The 16509-nt window shown below is 64.4% G+C and overlaps 10 protein-coding genes across 10 annotated transcripts; 5 read left to right on the top strand and 5 right to left on the bottom strand.

Moving 5' to 3' along the window:
* Positions 1-159: 159 nt before the first annotated feature.
* On the bottom strand, positions 160-582 carry COLE_06335 (uncharacterized protein; the record flags this gene model as incomplete). Its single annotated transcript, XM_018427472.2, has 1 exon — positions 160-582. The coding sequence occupies one exon, from the start codon at positions 580-582 to the stop codon at positions 160-162; it is 423 nt and encodes a 140-aa protein (XP_018278976.1).
* Positions 583-1125: 543 nt separating this feature from the next.
* COLE_06334 (uncharacterized protein) lies at positions 1126-3154 on the top strand (the record flags this gene model as incomplete). The annotated part of the gene is made up of 2 exons (XM_018423153.2): positions 1126-1263; positions 1658-3154. The coding sequence occupies 2 exons, from the start codon at positions 1126-1128 to the stop codon at positions 3152-3154; spliced, it is 1635 nt and encodes a 544-aa protein (XP_018278975.1).
* A 304-nt stretch (positions 3155-3458) lies between these two features.
* On the top strand, positions 3459-6423 carry COLE_06333 (uncharacterized protein; the record flags this gene model as incomplete). The annotated part of the gene is made up of 6 exons (XM_018423152.2): positions 3459-3772; positions 3804-3956; positions 4003-5210; positions 5244-5549; positions 5585-5906; positions 5940-6423. 6 exons carry the CDS (start codon positions 3459-3461, stop codon positions 6421-6423), a joined length of 2787 nt encoding a protein of 928 aa, XP_018278974.1.
* Positions 6424-6649: 226 nt separating this feature from the next.
* Positions 6650-7374, bottom strand: COLE_06332 (uncharacterized protein; the record flags this gene model as incomplete). The annotated part of the gene is made up of 3 exons (XM_018426671.2): positions 6650-6999; positions 7035-7130; positions 7326-7374. 3 exons carry the CDS (start codon positions 7372-7374, stop codon positions 6650-6652), a joined length of 495 nt encoding a protein of 164 aa, XP_018278973.1.
* A 232-nt stretch (positions 7375-7606) lies between these two features.
* COLE_06331 (uncharacterized protein) lies at positions 7607-8515 on the bottom strand (the record flags this gene model as incomplete). The annotated part of the gene is made up of 4 exons (XM_018426670.2): positions 7607-7654; positions 7687-7764; positions 7953-8080; positions 8365-8515. 4 exons carry the CDS (start codon positions 8513-8515, stop codon positions 7607-7609), a joined length of 405 nt encoding a protein of 134 aa, XP_018278972.1.
* Positions 8516-8690: 175 nt separating this feature from the next.
* Positions 8691-10316, top strand: COLE_06330 (uncharacterized protein; the record flags this gene model as incomplete). The annotated part of the gene is made up of 4 exons (XM_018425377.1): positions 8691-8765; positions 8851-9651; positions 9700-10084; positions 10120-10316. 4 exons carry the CDS (start codon positions 8691-8693, stop codon positions 10314-10316), a joined length of 1458 nt encoding a protein of 485 aa, XP_018278971.1.
* A 168-nt stretch (positions 10317-10484) lies between these two features.
* COLE_06329 (uncharacterized protein) lies at positions 10485-12401 on the bottom strand (the record flags this gene model as incomplete). Its single annotated transcript, XM_018425376.1, has 1 exon — positions 10485-12401. The coding sequence occupies one exon, from the start codon at positions 12399-12401 to the stop codon at positions 10485-10487; it is 1917 nt and encodes a 638-aa protein (XP_018278970.1).
* Positions 12402-13136: 735 nt separating this feature from the next.
* COLE_06328 (uncharacterized protein) lies at positions 13137-13893 on the top strand (the record flags this gene model as incomplete). Its single annotated transcript, XM_018421364.2, has 3 exons — positions 13137-13182; positions 13357-13533; positions 13607-13893. 3 exons carry the CDS (start codon positions 13137-13139, stop codon positions 13891-13893), a joined length of 510 nt encoding a protein of 169 aa, XP_018278969.1.
* Positions 13894-14158: 265 nt separating this feature from the next.
* Positions 14159-15402, bottom strand: COLE_06327 (uncharacterized protein; the record flags this gene model as incomplete). Its single annotated transcript, XM_018420830.2, has 3 exons — positions 14159-14290; positions 14322-15344; positions 15376-15402. The coding sequence occupies 3 exons, from the start codon at positions 15400-15402 to the stop codon at positions 14159-14161; spliced, it is 1182 nt and encodes a 393-aa protein (XP_018278968.1).
* Positions 15403-15700: 298 nt separating this feature from the next.
* Positions 15701-16309, top strand: COLE_06326 (uncharacterized protein; the record flags this gene model as incomplete). The annotated part of the gene is made up of 1 exon (XM_018426669.2): positions 15701-16309. The coding sequence occupies one exon, from the start codon at positions 15701-15703 to the stop codon at positions 16307-16309; it is 609 nt and encodes a 202-aa protein (XP_018278967.2).
* Positions 16310-16509: the final 200 nt, after the last annotated feature.

Raw genomic sequence — 16509 nt, 5'->3', positions numbered from 1 at the left:
GCATCTTGACCGACCTTGACATACCGCCCATCACGATTCCCGGCTATGTATATTGTGCGGACATGGCCGGTGCGGAGTGAGATGGCGAGATACCGAGTCCGCGGCCGGCGGCTGACATAAGGCATGGGAGGCAGGTGGGCAGTTCCTGAGGCGGGGGGCCTATCTGACCGGGACTGGCGAGTGGTCGTGTGCGAGGTGTGCCGGATGGCCGGAAACACGATAAGAACAGCCGGCTTGGCCGTGCAGTGACCCAGTGTCACGTACTGTACATCGACTCAGTGGGACCTGCTGGCGGCCAAGAGGCGGGGGATGTGCACTGCCCCCGCTGTGAATGGCTGCATGAATACGAGCTGCCCCACCGACGTGCTGGCAAGAAACTGGAGCTCGGCGGGGCTGATGGGGGGGGCAGCGGGGGGAGAGCGGATGAGATGGACGCGAGCAAACCTTTCTGCCGCCGCTTTCTGCCACCGCCACGCTCCACATGCCTAGGGCACAGGGCAGGCACAGGGCATCTCTGAGCCTGACACACTCTACCCCCGATTGTCCGACGACGAGAGCATTAGTAAGAGTCACAAATAGCATTAGGAGATGATTAGACTCCGTGTCCGGCCAATGGGGGCCGTGCCAGGCTCATCCCCGGTAGTGCAGGCCGATGCATCAGCCGAGAGCGGGCCTTCCTCGTGCTTGCTCTGGATTCAACTCATCTCCCCATCTCATTCAGCTCGAAGCTCGCAAGACCACCTCGCAATACCTCCTCGCTGTCTCGTAGTCTCCGCTCGCTCTCTTTGTGCTACTCGGCGCTCGATCCTCCATCTCCATCGCTCGCTGCTCATCCCCCCCAGCGGAGAAGTCCTTATCCGCCCGAGCCCAATCTCGTCCCACTCGCGCCGCCAGATCCCGCCTCGAGCCTCGCCTCGAACACTCTAGTCGCGGTGAGTACCACTGGCCCGAGCGCGAGCGCCAAAAGTCGCACGACTGATATCAGCCACCAGCCGACGGAGCGGAGACGGAGTATCCCATTGCGCATCCCCGGCCGTCCCGCTTGGCCCCGACGCCCAACGCCCAAGAACGAACGAGAGCAAACGAGAGCGAGAACGAGAACACGTCGTCTACCACCCATCACCCATGCGCCCACCCACGCCCCCGCTCACCGCCGCCGACCCCGCGCCACGCATGTCCCTCCCCGACATCTCGATCCCGCAGGCGCGCCGCATCGCCGTCGACACGACCGGCGCCCAGATCGTGCAGGAGGAGAGTCCTGCGGTGAGTCTGATTTTGACGCCTTCCCTCCAAACCAGCTCGCCCCCTCCGAGCCCGCTTCTGCACAAAACCACCGACGCCGTTAAAGCATACGGATGTGCGCCGGGGTATGGAGGCAGGTCACACCCGCCTGCGTCTTCTCCGCTCGTCACCTGATCACGGGCACAATCTTCCGAGACCGAGGTGGTTCACGCGAATGTGGCTAGAGGCACGCGAGTGGCTCGCGAGACCGCGATGACGGTGCCCGCCGAGCCGGGCGCAATCTACATCATGGGCGGCGCTCGGCTTAGCGTGCAGACGCTGCCCCCACTCCACTCCGACGCGCCCCGCTCGCTTCATTTGCGAGAGATGAACCCCCCACCCCCACCCACCTTCCTTCGGCGCCCGCTGACCCCAGACACGCGACTCTCGGGGCATCTACCTTCCGCACTACATCGAGCCCGTCTCGCACATCGCCATCGACATCGGCGGATCCCTTGCCAAGGTCGTGTACTTTACCCGCTCGTCGCAGCCCCTCTCCGCCTCGCCTCCCCAACCATCATCCCCATTCCTCGCGCCCTCCGAGACTCTTACCTCGCCAGGCTCATCTTCCACCCACCTTCCCTCGCCCGAGAACTCGATCCTTCTTGATGGCACAACTGAGCGCCCCAGACCCGTCGTCAATGGCGCCCTGACCCCCGGCATCCTCTCCGAGGTGCGCGAACGCTCCCCACCCAGACGATCACGGGGGCGGCGATGGAGCAGAGACCCGCGCTGGCGACGGGGGAGTGTCCCCGACCCCCTCCCCGGCGGCTTGGTAAACTTTGCGCGCTTTGAGACAGCATGTGTCGAGGAGCTCATCGAGTTCCTCAAGGACCTCATCGCCGAGAGCGCCAAGGCGAACCGCGTGAGCCTGGACCGCATGAAGTCGATGGTCAAGGTCATGGCGACGGGCGGCGGCGCGCACAAGTTCTACGACGAGCTGAGCCGCGAGCTCGGCGTGGAAGTAACGCGTGAGGAGGAGATGGAGTGCCTCATCCTCGGGCTGGGGTTCGCAGCGCGTGTGCCAGAGGAAGTATTCTGGTTCTCCGAGGAGCTCGTGTACAAGGTGTCGCACCCTGAGGGGCCGCGCACCATTCCGCCGAGTGAGCTGCCACGCCCATCGCCGACGCCGCCGGCATACCAGGTGACGTTTGCGCCTGCGGGCGACGACACCCCCGTGTTTCCCTGCCTGATCGTCAACATCGGTTCCGGCGTATCGATCGTCAAGGTCGATGAGGACGGCAGCTTTGAGCGTGTCTCGGGTACCTCGCTGGGCGGAGGCACGCTGTGGGGTCTACTCTCGCTCCTGACGGACGCGACGACGTTTGACGAGATGCTCCTCCTCTCCGAGCAGGGCGACAATAGCGCCGTCGACATGCTGGTCGGCGACATCTACGGCACAGACTACGGCAAGATCGGGCTGAAGAGCAGCACGATCGCTTCGAGCTTCGGCAAGGTGTTCAAGCACGGCGCGAAGAACGACCGCAAGAAGGCGTTCCGGCAGGAGGACATTGCGCGCTCCCTCCTCTACGCGATCAGCAACAACATCGGACACATCGCGTACATGAACGCGGCCAAGTATGGGCTCGACCGCGTCTTCTTCTCCGGTTGCTTTATCCGCGGGCATGCCGCGACCATCTCAACACTCAGCTACGCCATCCGCTTCTGGAGCAAGGGAACGATGCGCGCCTGCTTCCTCCGCCACGAGGGGTTCCTCGGCGCCATGGGCGCGTGGATCAAGAATGTGGAGCCGCACTCAGGCACTGCGACGCCTACGCCGGGCAACGCCACCCCGCAGCGCGCTGGTTGCGGCATGGCAGAGCATCACAAGAGCGTGGCGGAGGGACTGTCAAAGCTTAGTATATCGACGTAAGGAGAGCGTGGGGAAGAGCGGGGCGATGGGTGGGGGTCACAGGCGTACGCAGTATCTAGTTATCTAGTCTCTAGGCATGCATGTTGTTCGAGTACGAGTGCTGCAGCAGGAGAGACAGAGCGCGCGATTTGACTGGAGCCCGCAAGCGCAGTGCGGGCGCGGGAGTGGGTACGTATCCCTCCCCCCAACTCTCCATCCGTCCGGTGACATCGCGTCGCCACGTGACATGCTGTGCCTAACCTTCCACGACAGACAGCGTCCCGCATCTCCGCGTCGCTTGTTCTCTTCTCACTCTCACAAAACCATGCTCTCCGCCCCTCAGCAACGGCGGCCCCTCAGCGGGCCCAGCGGGGTGCCTCCCAGCGCCAGCGTGAGCGCGGGCGCCGGCGCCCACGCGCCGCACCACGCACACGGCGCCGACTACAAGCCGAAAGAGTCAGATGCCGACGCCAAGCTCCGCCTACGCGACCAGCCAGCCGAGGCGTTTGGCGGGCGTCGCGGCGCGCGCGCCGGCGCCATGCTCGGCCTGCGGCGCCGCGAATGGATCATCCTCGGCGCCGTGTGTGTTGTCGCGAGCTTTGTGCGGCTGTGGAACCTCGCGCACCCCAGCTCCGTAGTGTGAGTACCGACGCGCCTCACCTGACGCCAGCTTCGACGAGGTGCACTTTGGCGGCTTCGCCGCAAAGTACATACGCCGCCGCTACTTCATGGACGTGCACCCGCCGCTCGCAAAGCTCCTTGTCACCCTCTCCGCCTGGCTCGGCCGCTTCGACGGCCAGTTCGACTTCAAGGACATTGGCAAGTGCGTTGTTGTCGTGTCTCGTCCCGCCAGGCCCAGCTGACCGCAGGGACTACCTCGAGCCCAAGGTGCCGTACATGATCATGCGCGCGTTCCCCGCCCTCTTCGGCCTCGCGCTCGTCCCACTCACGTTCCTTACTCTCATTTCGCTCCGCCTGTCGCTCGCGACAGCGATCCTCGGCGCATTCCTCGTGACGTTCGAGAACGCCCTGATCACCCAGTCCCGCCTCATCCTCCTCGACTCGTACCTCGTCTTCTTCACCGCCCTTACCATCTTCTTCTGGGTGCGGTTCTCCAACGACGACTCGGAGGGCCGCGCGTTTACGCGCTCGTGGTGGCGCAACCTCGCGTTCTCGGGCGCAGCCCTCGGCGCCGTCGCGAGCTGCAAGTGGGTCGGGCTGTTCACCATCGCGACCGTGGGCCTCGGCACAATCCGCCAGCTGTGGCTGCTTCTCGGCAACCTCAAGGTCACGCCGCGCATGTGGGCGCGCCACTTTGCCGCGCGCACGCTCTGCCTCATCGTCCTCCCCATCTCCATCTACATGTTCACATTCATGATCCACTTCTGGATCCTCGACCAGTCGGGCGACGGCGACGGGTTTATGTCCTCCGAGTTCCAGCACACTCTCGACGGCCACGGCATGGACGACACCTACGCCGACGTCGGCTACGGCTCCCTCGTCACCATCCGGCACGTCAACACCCAGGGCGGGTACCTCCACTCGCACGCACACGCCTACCCCGGCGGCTCGAAGCAGCAGCAGATCACGCTGTACCCGCACAAGGACGAGAACAACGTCTGGCGCATCGTCAATGCGTCCGAGCCCGACGGGCCTGTCAGCTACCCGTGGGACGAGCTGCCGCTCGAGTACGTGCTCTCCGGCAACAAGATCCGCCTCGAGCACGTCGAGTCCGACAAGCGCCTGCACTCGCACGATGTGCGCCCACCCGTCTCCGAAGTCGACTTCCAGAACGAGGTGTCGGGCTACGGCTTCCCCGGCTTTGCTGGCGACGCCAACGACGACTTCATCGTCGAGATCGTCAAGGAGACGCGCGGCAAAGACCGCCAGGCGCGCCACCGCCTGCGCACCCTCCGCACCCACTTCCGCCTCCGCCACGCCATGACTGGCTGCTACCTCTTCTCGCACAAGGTCAAGCTCCCCGAGTGGGGCTTTGAACAGCAGGAGGTGACGTGCAACAAGAATCCGACGTGGGACAACTCGCTGTGGTACATCGAGACGAACGTGCACCCGCAGCGTGAGATTCTGCGCTGAGCAAAGCTGACCACAGTGCCCCCCGACGCCGAGAAGGTCAACTACGTCCGGCCTGGGTTTATCAGCAAGTTCCTCGAGCTGCAGGGCGTCATGTGGCGCACCAACGCCGGGCTTACCGACCGCCACGCATACGACTCGCGCCCGCAGAGCTGGCCTTGGCTTCGCCGCGGCATCAACTTCTGGGTCAAGGACCACCGCCAGGTCTACCTCATCGGCAACCCCGTGATTTGGTGGAGCTCGACGGCCACCATCGCCCTGTACCTCGCGTTCCGCGGCATCCTCATTCTGCGCGCCAAGCGCGGCTACCGTGACCTGCACCAGGGTGAGTTCTATGCTTGGCGATTACGCTGACAGCAGCCAAAACCGCATTCTACGACGAGGTGTGCAGCTTCCTCGTCATGGGCTGGGCGCTGCACTACCTCCCCTTCTTCCTCATGCAGCGCCAGCTCTTCCTGCACCACTACCTCCCGGCGCTGTGGTTTGCGATTCTCATGTTCTGCGCCGTCTTTGACTACTTCACCTCGCGGATCCGCCCGCGCGCGCGCTTCCAGCTCGCCATTGTCGTCATCGTTCTCGCCCTCTGGTCGTGGCACTACTTCTCCCCGCTCACCTACGCCAAGCCGTGGACCAAGCGCAAGTGCGAGGACGCAAGATGGCTCAAGACGTGGGACTTTAGCTGGTGCGTAGTCTCCGTGAACACGACTGATGCCAGCGGCGACTTCCGCGACCAGATGCACCAGTACTACGACGAGAGCGCGGTGCACAAGCCCGCGCACTCGGTGTACTTGGACCAGGAGAGCCACACGACTCTGGTCGAGGAGGCGCCTGAGCCGATCAAGAACGTGTTTGACGGCGGCGACGACGCCGCGCAAGAAGAGAAGACGCAGGGCCTCGGCCCCAACAACGAGGTCAAGATGCAGGAGAGCACAGCTGCTGCGGGCCCCGCGCCCGTGGAGGACGACGCGCCTGTGCCCGCCGACGACCGGGCGCCAGTGGGCCTCGACGCCGGCGCGCTCGAAGTAACGGGCGCGGCGCACGACGAGGGTGGCTGGCACGGCGGCGCGAACGAAGCCGCGCCAAAGGACAAGGAGGACGCCAAGGCCCCCGTCGGTGCCAAGGTCGACGTGCCGGAGATGGAGCTCGACGCCGACGCCAAGCGCTTGGCTGACGAGGCGATGCGGGACGCCGAGGCGTAATGGCGTCTGGCGCGAGCCGAACACTTCATGCGATCCGTACCATCCGTAGCATCTTGTCGCGATGTATTCATAGATCGGCGGTGGGGTGGGGGCTGTCAGCCAGGACGGCGTTGGTGAGGGGAGCGCGGCGGAGGCGCAGCCACGGCAATGATCACGCAAGATCGACGCGCAACGAGCCGCAAACCAACATGTACATATCCACGAGTTCTCTAGCGGCGACCAGAACTCAAGCCTTGCTCGCCCCCTCCTTCTGGCCCGTCCACACCTCCGCCTCGCGCTCCACGACGGGCCCCACGTCCCCCGCCACATCGCCCTTGACGTCGAACACGCCGAGCCCGACGTCCATCTCGACATGTGTCCCCTGCCTTCCTTCATCCCCCTCCTCATTCTCCTCATTCTCCTCCCCCTCCTCCCCCTCACCCTCGCCCTCACCATCCTGTCGTTCCCCACCCGCAGCCTCCAAATCCCGCCGCAGCCGCCCGTCAATCGCCACATCTTCGCCGCGCTCCTTCCGCGCTGCGAGCTCGGCATTCGACGCCGCCATGAGTGGGAGGAAGGCGCGGGCGCGCGCGAGCGCTGGTGTCAGCTGCAACCGGAGAAGTGAGGCGTACCGTCGCTCTCGGGGATGGCGAAGGGTTTGCTGGGGGTCGGGAAGGGGTCCGAGTTGGTGGGGGGAGATGGGGAGGAGAGGGCGGAGAAGAGGGTGCCTGGTGTTAGTGGGTGGAATTAGGTGGAGGAGAGAGGAGGGATGGGAGAGAGGAGACGAAAGGCGAGGAAGGGAGGGGAGGGGAGGTGAGGAGCGGAGCGGAGAGCAGACGAGGGGAGTGGAGAGAGCACGAGAGGGGACAGAGAGGATAAGAAAGAAGAGAGACAAGACAGAGGAGAGAAAAGAGAACACCCACCGAGACGCTCGCGGCGCTGCTCGTCTGTCTCGACGTCTAGGCGGGGCATGATGGATAGAGCTGATGGAGAGATCGAGAGACGAAGAGTTGCGGAGATGACGAGTGGAGGTTGATGTGGAGGTCGCAAATTCGCTGCGTCATGGCCCACGCTCGACTTCGCACGACCCGCTCATGCCCGTCATGCGACCATACGAGTCAAGGTGAGCAATCGCGAGCAACTGAAACAAATGCTCTGCATGATGCCTCCATTACGCCTACTGATGTACAAAGCTGCGGGGTGTTTAGAGGTCGTACTCGTCCGAGTCCGAGTCGTCGCGCTTGCGCTGGATCTGCCATGAGCTAGGACTTGCGGCGAGCCTACAGTGATGCCGCCGCCGAGGGTACGCGTGCGCGCCGAGGTCTGCGTGAGCTTGGGAGCCGACTGGGCGGGAGCCGCGACCTGGTGTGAGCTCCGCGAGGCGCGAGAGAAGGAGAGCGATCTAAAGCATGCTGCTTGATTGACATGGTCGATGACTGGATACAAAGCTCGCGGGCCGTTGGTCGCCGCCCGCTGTGTGCACCCGACAACATTGCGCGGAGTGCAGCACACGCCACGCCGCTCCACTCTGCACCTCCGCTCACACTCACCTGCTCCAGCAAACCCTTGAGCGCCTCGTCCGTGACCTGTCCGCGAATCTGGCCCTGCTGGCCCATGCGCACGAGGAGGTCCTCTACCTGCGCGGCGAGCTGAGGTCGCGTGAGAGAGATGCGGGAGACTGGAGTCAGCGTCCGGCGGTGTAGTCGGGCGAAATATCGCAGCGGGAGAGGTGAGCTGTGAGGAGTAGGCGGCGGTAGGCAAGGGAGCGCTTCGGCGAGAAGGACTCTGTGCAGTGGCCCGCCCCATCTCGCTCCAGCAACAAGCAATCTGCCAACATCTCTGTCGCCGAGCTGGTCAGTGGAGCCCTTGCACACACGTCTCTTGCTCCGACGCCGCTTCCCCACCTCCCTCCCTCCGTCCCCCACCCCCCGCCCCCCGCCCAACGATCGCTCAGCCACTCACGCCGCTCACGAGCCGCGGGCTCGAGCATTGCCTGGATCATGGTGCGCTTCGCCTCGGCCTGCGCCGCCTGGCGCTGCGCGGCCTCCGGGTCGTCGCCGCCCTGCTGAGGAGCAGCGGCGGGGCGCATGCCTGCCGGGAGCTGGAAAGACATTGTAGAGTCGAGTGGAAAGCAACAACAAGAAGCGGGAGAGGGAGAAGGGATGCCACAACTCCGGGCCGCGGCGTTTTGGGCGGGGCTCCAGTGACGCCCTCCAGTCCGCCCATGTCATCGTCGACATCCTCCTCGTCCTCTTGCACTCTCCAAACACACTCTCTAACAAACAAGCATGGCCGACACGAAGGCCCGCGGGCCCGTAGAGGAGCTTATTGCCAAGCGGCTGCGCCCGCTGAACAAGAAGATTGTGAGTTGTTATGTGTGAGCGGAGCTGAGCATTCAACCACGCCTGGATGCAGCTGAAGGAGGGATGATCAGTGAGCTAACTCCAGCAACGCTTCAAAGGCTACCAGTCCAAGGCCCCCGCCGACCTCAACAATGACCAGCGCGCCGGCATTGCCTCTCTTCCGCAGCTCGAGGCTGCCGCTAAGGAGCTCGAAGAGCTCTCGCGTGCCGTCGAGGACGCAGAGCTCGTAGCGGCCGCCAAGATACGCGAGGAGCGCGAAGCCGCGGAACGCGCGTTCGACGCCCGCGTCGCGGCCGCCATCGCCGACTTCCAGCTGACCACCGCCACGCGCCTCGCCTCTTTCCTCTCACTTCACTCCCTCCTCCGCCCCGCGCGCCCCGACGACCACGAGAACCTCACCTTCGCCCCCCTTGCCCTCCCCCTCCGTCTGCAAGACGAGGTGCGCGCGACCGACATCCTGCGTGTCGCGCGCATGTACGATGATCTGACCTCTGGCGGAACCGCGGGGCATGCTGTCCTTGTCTCGCTCTCCTCCGACATACAGGAGGACGACGAGGATGAAGAGGCTGTCCGCGTCCACCGCCTCCTCGCCCTACTCAGCCAGGAGGAGTCTGAGGTTGGAACCGAGGACAGTGTCGCTCTCGACGGGCAGAGCACCGTTCCCGAGCCGCCCCAAAGCGTCGCCGATGCTCTCGAGACCACCCCAGAGGGCTCGGAGTTTGACCCACAGCGCACCCCCGTTGTGGCCACGGTCGGCCTTAGACCCTTCGACGATGCGCCGCTCCTGCGCGGTGTCGCTCTAAACTTCCTGCAGGCGGACGAGCTGGCGCCCAGCACTGATTCCGACTTCGCCATCGAAGTGGAAACGCCCGTGACGGAAGTGACTGTGAGTTCCTTTGCGCCGTGGAGGATCGGCAGGAGAAGCTGACTCCAGTCGTCGCGCCAGTCGGTGACTTTGGACTGGGCGGATCAGGACGACGACGACTCGGCTGCGCCTCTCGAGGCGGCACTTGGGTCGCCGACGCCCGAGGAGGGCGACGTGACGGTGCAGATCGACGCCGTCGTGGTCGGCGTAGAGAGTCTCGAGGTGGGGTCGGAAAAGGAGGAGCCTGCCTCGGCGGCATCGGGCGTCGCGTCGGCCGAGGAGAGCGGCGCGGAGCGCCGTAAGCGCAAGCCTAAACCGCGCGCGAAGAAGGACAAGGCGGCCGAGGTCGGCAAGGGCAAGCCGGTGGACGAGGAGGGTTTCGAGGTGAAGGCCCCGCGGCGGGCGAGCGTGCAGCGCGGGCGTGGAGGGCGCGGAGGACGTGGACGCGGTGCTCGTGAGTTTTTAAATCAATGGCAGGGCTAACATCAGCCCGCGAAGGAGGACGCCAGGGTGAGCGTGAGCCTCGTGAGGGTGAGCGCCGCAAGTCGGAGAAGGAGGCCAACGGTGGACCACGACGCCCTCCCCGCAAGGAGGCCCCCAAGGACAAGCCCAAGGAGGCCAAGCCTAAGCCGTCGATCTACAAGGCCGTCCAGCCGGGTGCGCCTACGTCGGCGCCTATTCTGTAGTGAGAGAGTGTGTGGTTGCGTGATGAGGACATCGAGCAGGAAGAAGCAGCGACATGGGCGACATGCATGAGAAGTTACAACTGGTACAGGCACAGGTGTTAAATGGGTTGCTGGTGGATGGTTGAGAGTGGGAGGGAGGGCTGGATCTAGTCTCTACAATGAGACAAGCTAACCGGTGGCGTCGGCACCGTCGAACGAAGCGTCAAAGCTCGTGTGGAACGAGTCGTCGAAGCTCGAGTCAACTTCTGTGCGTTCCGAGATACGCGCGAGGCGGCGGTTCGCGAACGTGATCACGAGGAGATCGGGCTGGCCGCCGGGCGGGGTAGGGACGAATTCGGTCGGCTCGGCAAGCGGCGACATCTCGATGTGTTCCTCGGGCGTCGAGGTCCCGATCGAGGGCAAGGCGGCCGTGAGGGCGGCGAAATCAAACACGTCGTCACGGAACGGGCTGGTAGCGAGCCGCGGGGACATGAGCGGCGACATGGGTGGCGTAGGGGTGAGTGCGAGGGGGTGAGAGGTTGCGGGGGATAGTGTAAGGCAGGGCGAAGCGGGCGCGGGGGAGACGACCGCGCGGGTGCGAGGAGCCAGCTCGGGGACGGTGGGGGCGACGATCGACTCGCCTTTCTCCTCCTGCGGCACGGGCATGGGGGTTGGCACCTTCTCAGCCTGAGCCTGCGAGGGCTCATCGACCTCCTCGACCACCTTGGCCGCAGCGTCCTTCTCGTCCAGTACGCTAGGATCGAGGTCCAGCAGGTCGTTCTCCGCTGCGGGCATCACGGGCCCTGGCGAAGCTGGGCGCGGAGGAGCCTTGACCACCTTACCGATGCGCGGAGGAAGGCGGGTGAACCGCGAAGCCGTTGGGCGAGCGATGCCACTGGCACTGGCGGTGCCGTTGATGCGAAGGGCCGTACGCACCTCGGCGGAGGTAGCGGGCCGCACGGAGCGGCTGGCAGTCGTCTGGGATGATACAGGGCGGATAGGAGCCGCCGAGGTGGTGCGAGGAGCGGCGCTCGACGCCGTGCGGATGGGGCCAGCACCGGATGTCGTCCGGGCGGCACTGGAGCTGGATGCTGGGCGGACTGAAGCACCCGCCGTCGCAGCAGCAGTGGCAGAGACTGGACGCTTGGGGGCGGCCACCGATGCTGATGACCGGATGCGCGCCGCCGACGCAGCCGTGGACCGGATGCCGCCAGTTGCAGTCGCAGGGCGGGCCGTTGCCGCGGTGGCGCGAAGTGCCGAACTAGTTGCTGATCTGCTTGCTGCGTTGCTCGGCGCTGAAATGCCCGAGGGCCGAACAAGAGGACGCGCCGAGACAGCCTTGGCCTTGCTCTGCTGAGTGGCCATCTTGTTGCGCGTTCGGAGGAGAGGGTGGTTGAGGTCGTCGTCTGGACAGAGTGAGATTGTGGGAATGTCGGATACGTGGAAACTGTCGCGTACGGGGGAAGGTGGGGTGCGGAGGCTCATCGGCCGGATTTGTGCCAGTGTCGCCATCGTCTCCACTGGGTCTGGGATACTCTCCGCCCACTCGGGAACGTACGGCCTGTCGATCGCCGTGGGCGGCGCATACTCTAGCTCATAGTCGTCCTCTTCGGCCAACTCAGGTACCACCTCGACTGCGACTTCGAGGATTGAGTCGAGGGACATGTCGGCGTCCTCTGGCGGGCTCTGCAGACTCGCGCGTGAGCGGCGTCGCGTGCGCTGCGCCGATGGGAGGGGCGCGGGCGTCGGCTCGTCATGGTAGATCTGCGGGGCGGGGGTGCGCATATGTGCCCGCGGCCCGGGGGTCTTCATGCGTGGGCCGGGCGTCTTGAGGCGCAGCGGCGCTTTCTGGCTCTTCTTCTCGTCGTTCTGAAACAATCGCTTCGGCGCGATCTCCTCGGACGGCTTCTGCGTCTGCACGTTGCGATCGACGGTGCGTGCGCCTAGCGCGCGGCCGGAAGGCCCAGCCTTGCCCAGAGGCGCACGAGATGGGGTTTTGGAGGGGAGTGCACCCGCATTCTCTTTGTCACCAACGCGCGCGCGGCGCGCAGTGCCGGGAGGGCCATGAGAGCGGGAGAGATGAGGCTGCGCTTGGGGCATGAACATCGTGCGAGGTGGGGGATGAGGTGGTGGGATGAGGTGGTGTGGATGGGAGAGATGTCTAGAGCGCGCAGGGCGGGGGACAGCTCGCGCGCTATGCTCAGGTGTATGCTGATACAAGGGTGTCAAAAATTAGAGAATTGCACGATGTCGAGGGATGTATGGAAAGTCAATGCTTGATGTGTGTTGTTCCAGTCGAGTGGTTGTTGTGTTGGGTGGCGAGACGGCGAGATATCAGTCGCGTCAACCCGCCACAGCCGCCGTGGGCGATATTTCCGTCGATAACGCCGCCTGTCCGCCGGCACTTGGAAAGCGACTTGATCCATACACCCTCCATATCCACCCCTCCACCCCTCCAACACCTGCCAGGTACGTCGCCGAGCGCTCCGTCGCCGAGAGGAGAACGCACATGGACGATATGGAGGGACATGCGCTGACGCTGCCCGCAACTCTGACGCCGAAAACGCAAACGAAATGTCGAAACTGGTCCCTTATTCCTCTCACTCGGTCTCTGCCGATCTCCGGTCCGCGCGCCGACTCGCTGCACTGTGACCACGACACGACGACGACGACGACGACGCCGACGACGACGTCTCCGATGATAACGATTGGTCGCTGCTCTTGTTGTGCTATGCCTGATCCGATGATAACGGCCCACGATTGACGCTCTCGTTTGTCACCTACTGTCACCGGCCTTATTCCAACCGACTTTAATCGACTCCTACAGCCGTCAAAACAAGCATGGACAAGGACAAGCTCGCCAAGCTCCAGGCTCAGGTCCGCATTGGTGCGTTGTCCGCGGGCGCTGCTCTTGCGACAGGAGCTCGGTGCTACCTGTGTTTGTGAGATAGCTGACACTCTATTCCTCTCGACATCACACATGCCTCCTTCTCCTTACTCCACGTTCCTTTGACCCCGCCTGTTCTCCACTCCCGCTATCTCGACACAATTTACATCACAGGCGGCAAGGGCACTCCCCGCCGCAAGCAGGTCAAGAAGTCGGTGACCTCGGCGCAGGGCGACGACCGCAAGCTCCAGGCTGCGCTCAAGAAGCTCGGCGTCTCGCCCATCACCGGCGTCGAGGAGGTTAACATGTTCAAGGAGGACGGCAACGTGCTGCACTTCGGCGCCCCCAAGGGTGAGTGGAGGAGCTGAGCGCCCAGCTAGTGGCTTTCCTCCCGCCTTCACTCTTTTCACCCCGCTGACAATAGTCGCCGTCCACGCCGCCCTCCCCTCGAACACTCTCGCGGTCTACGGCCCCGGCCAGACCAAGGAGCTTACCGAGCTCGTTCCCGGCATCCTCAACCAGCTTGGCCCGGACTCGCTTGCCAACCTCCGCCGCCTCGCTGAGTCGTACCAGTCGCTTACCCAGCGCCAGGCCGAGGCCTCCAAGGGGAAGAAGGACGGTGAGGTCGGTGACGAGGACGACATCCCCGACCTGGTGGAGAACTTTGACGAGGCGGAGAAGAAGACGGCCGATCTCGAGGAGCTCGAGTAGGGTTTGTAGGTTGTGAAGATGCTACAGACGTGTACCGACCTGGAGTGGATTAGAGCGTAGCACAGTACTCTTGGGATGGTAGGCAACTAGGTGGTGGAGGCAAAGCTAGAAAGAGTGACGGGCGTTCAGTGACAATCTTGAGAGGGGAACAGACCGGCCCGCCTCGGCCGGTTGGCGGCGATGGCTCAGACAGATCTGCTGTTCTTTTGTCCTACAAGCAGCGCCCTTCAGCTCGGTGTCCAGCGTCCATTACTTGGCATTACATCTACCATCCGATCCGCACAACTGCCCTCCCCACACCACGCACCCAGTCGCGCACACGCGTGTGCCACCCGCCCAAAGCCTCGACCTGTGTCAAAAATGCGTCCAAACCACCCCCGACGCCGAAGTACAACACCTGCCGTCAGCCAGCCCGACACGAGACCCACCTTAGCCGCGATGAGGATGACGGGCTCGCTCTCGCGCAACGGGGCGCGCGCAAAGTCGTCGATCTGGAGCGCGCCGAGCGAGTCAGAGAGCTCCTCCTCCTCCTCCTTGCCCTTGCCGTTCTCCTTCGTGCCTGCATCAGTGGAGGCGCGGAGCACGTCCAGGAGTGGCCCCACGCTGTCCTCGGCGTAGATCGTCTCGGCACTCAGCACGAGCTGGTACGCGCCGATGGAGAGGGCCATGCCGCCCCAGTCGCCGCTAGTGAAGCGGAGCTCGACGCCGCGCTCCTCCAGCAGCGAAGTGAAGGCGTCGAGGAGGGCGGGGGTGAGCTCAAGCGTCCCGGCGGTATTGGGATCGAACGGACGCTTGACGTCGTCTTCGTCTTCCCAGTCATCCTCCTCCTCCTCTTCCATAATCGTCCCTTCCGGATGCGTCTGGGCAGGGCGAGGCGGCGCAGCAGCCTCAGCGGCGCCGCGCGCCGATAGGGGGAGCGAGGGGAGGGCGGCGAGCACGAGGTTAGGCAGCGTGACGAGCGACAACACAGGCAGATTGTAGTCCTGTACGTGGATCACAGTCTTCTGCGCGGGCGCGGGGGACGCGAGCAAACAGCGCAGGAGGTATGCGCTCGGTAGGCCGGTGCCGCACCCGAGCTCGAGCACGCTGCTTCCACGCACCCACTCGGCCTCGCCGCCGCGCGTAGCCCGCGCAATCACCTCGACCAGGTCCACGCCGCCCTCCCACGACTTGAGGCCGCCCTCGTACGTGCCCGGTATGAGGTCTGTGTCGGCGTCGACGTAGCCCGCCTCCTCACCCTCCTCAGGGTTGAGAGCGAGCTGGAAGCGCGCGTCGTACAAGTCGCGCCGGAGGAGCGGGGCACCGCCCGCAGGGTGCGGGAGCGGCGAGTACGAGATGACCTCCGGCAGCGTCTTGATCAGGTCCGCGAGGGTGTGGTCCGTCGAGGGGCCGGGCGCGCGCGACGTGCTCGGCGCCGCGCGGGGTGCGACCTCGATCGCCCCGTCTGACTCCTGCTGTAAGCTCTGCCTTAATGTCGCTCACGTCGACGTCGAAGGAGAACTTGAACATGGCGTTGGGGATGAGCAATGTCAACAGATCGCTCGGTGCCCTTGGTGACCTCCACTCGGATGAAATTTCGATTTTGGTCCAGTTCGCCACCCAGATGTCAACAATTCCGCATCCTCCATCTCGCCTGACCCGTCTATCATGCCGCACAAACGTGAGCACCGGTAGTTCACAGCAGCTGATTTCAGGCGCGAAACGATCCGTCCGCGAGGCCGAGAAGGCGAAGAAGTGCGTCTCTTCTCTCTTCGAGATGACTGACGCCAGGGGATACTCCCTTCCGCCGACCAAGGCGGACGACGACATGCCGCGCGGCGCGATGCGCATCCTCAACGCGGGAAAGGTACAGGCGGCGTTCCGTGCTGCTGGCCGCAAAAACTCTGAAGACACTGGCGAGCGCAAGCGTGCGCGCGATGACGACGGCGCTACGGAGCGCAAGCGCCCCAAGACCGAGGAGGGGCTGCCGAAGATCGCGCCGCACGAGTCGCTGGGCGAGTACAACCGCCGCATCGAGGCGCTGCTGCGGCCGGGCGTGAGCGGCGCGATCAAGAAGGCGGAGGCGGCCCGTGGGGCCGCGAAGAAGGCCGCGGAGGACGAGAAGCGGGCGCGCATCGCCAAGGCGCAGGGCAAGGTCGCGAACGGGCCGGAGAAGGAGGAGAAGGGGGAGGTCAAGTTCAATAAGCCGGAGAAGACTTTCGCGGAGAAGGAGCGCAGGAGGCTCAATGACGTCGCGCAGGCGCCGCCGAGCTTGCCGCGCCTCAGGATGGCCGAGAAGGCGGAGAAGAAGGGCAAGAAGAGCGAGCGCGATCCACTGAATGCTGGGCAGAGGAGGATTATGGAGGCGGAGCGCGAACGCGTCGTGGCTTTGTACCGCGATATGAAGGCAAAGAAGGAGGCGGAGCGGGCGAAGTAGGCGGTGGCCGCGCGGCAGTCTGCATATTGATCTGTACATTAGAGATGCCAGGCATTTGGCGGATGGACTGCCGTGATCGAGTGAACGTGGCGCTGAGCTATGCTTGGCGGCAGACGTATATAGAAAGTATGTTAGCGATGAGCATTGGCTACCAGTACGGAGCTGTCAAGCTTGGTCGAGTTGGAGCCAGTCCACGGTCG

The sequence above is a fragment of the Cutaneotrichosporon oleaginosum genome (genome assembly GCF_008065305.1).
Source record: "Cutaneotrichosporon oleaginosum strain ATCC 20508 chromosome Unknown ATCC20508_contig05, whole genome shotgun sequence".
NCBI lineage: Eukaryota > Fungi > Basidiomycota > Tremellomycetes > Trichosporonales > Trichosporonaceae > Cutaneotrichosporon > Cutaneotrichosporon oleaginosum.
Note: the sequence above shows the minus strand (reverse complement) of the source record. Positions and strands in the feature narration are given on the sequence as shown.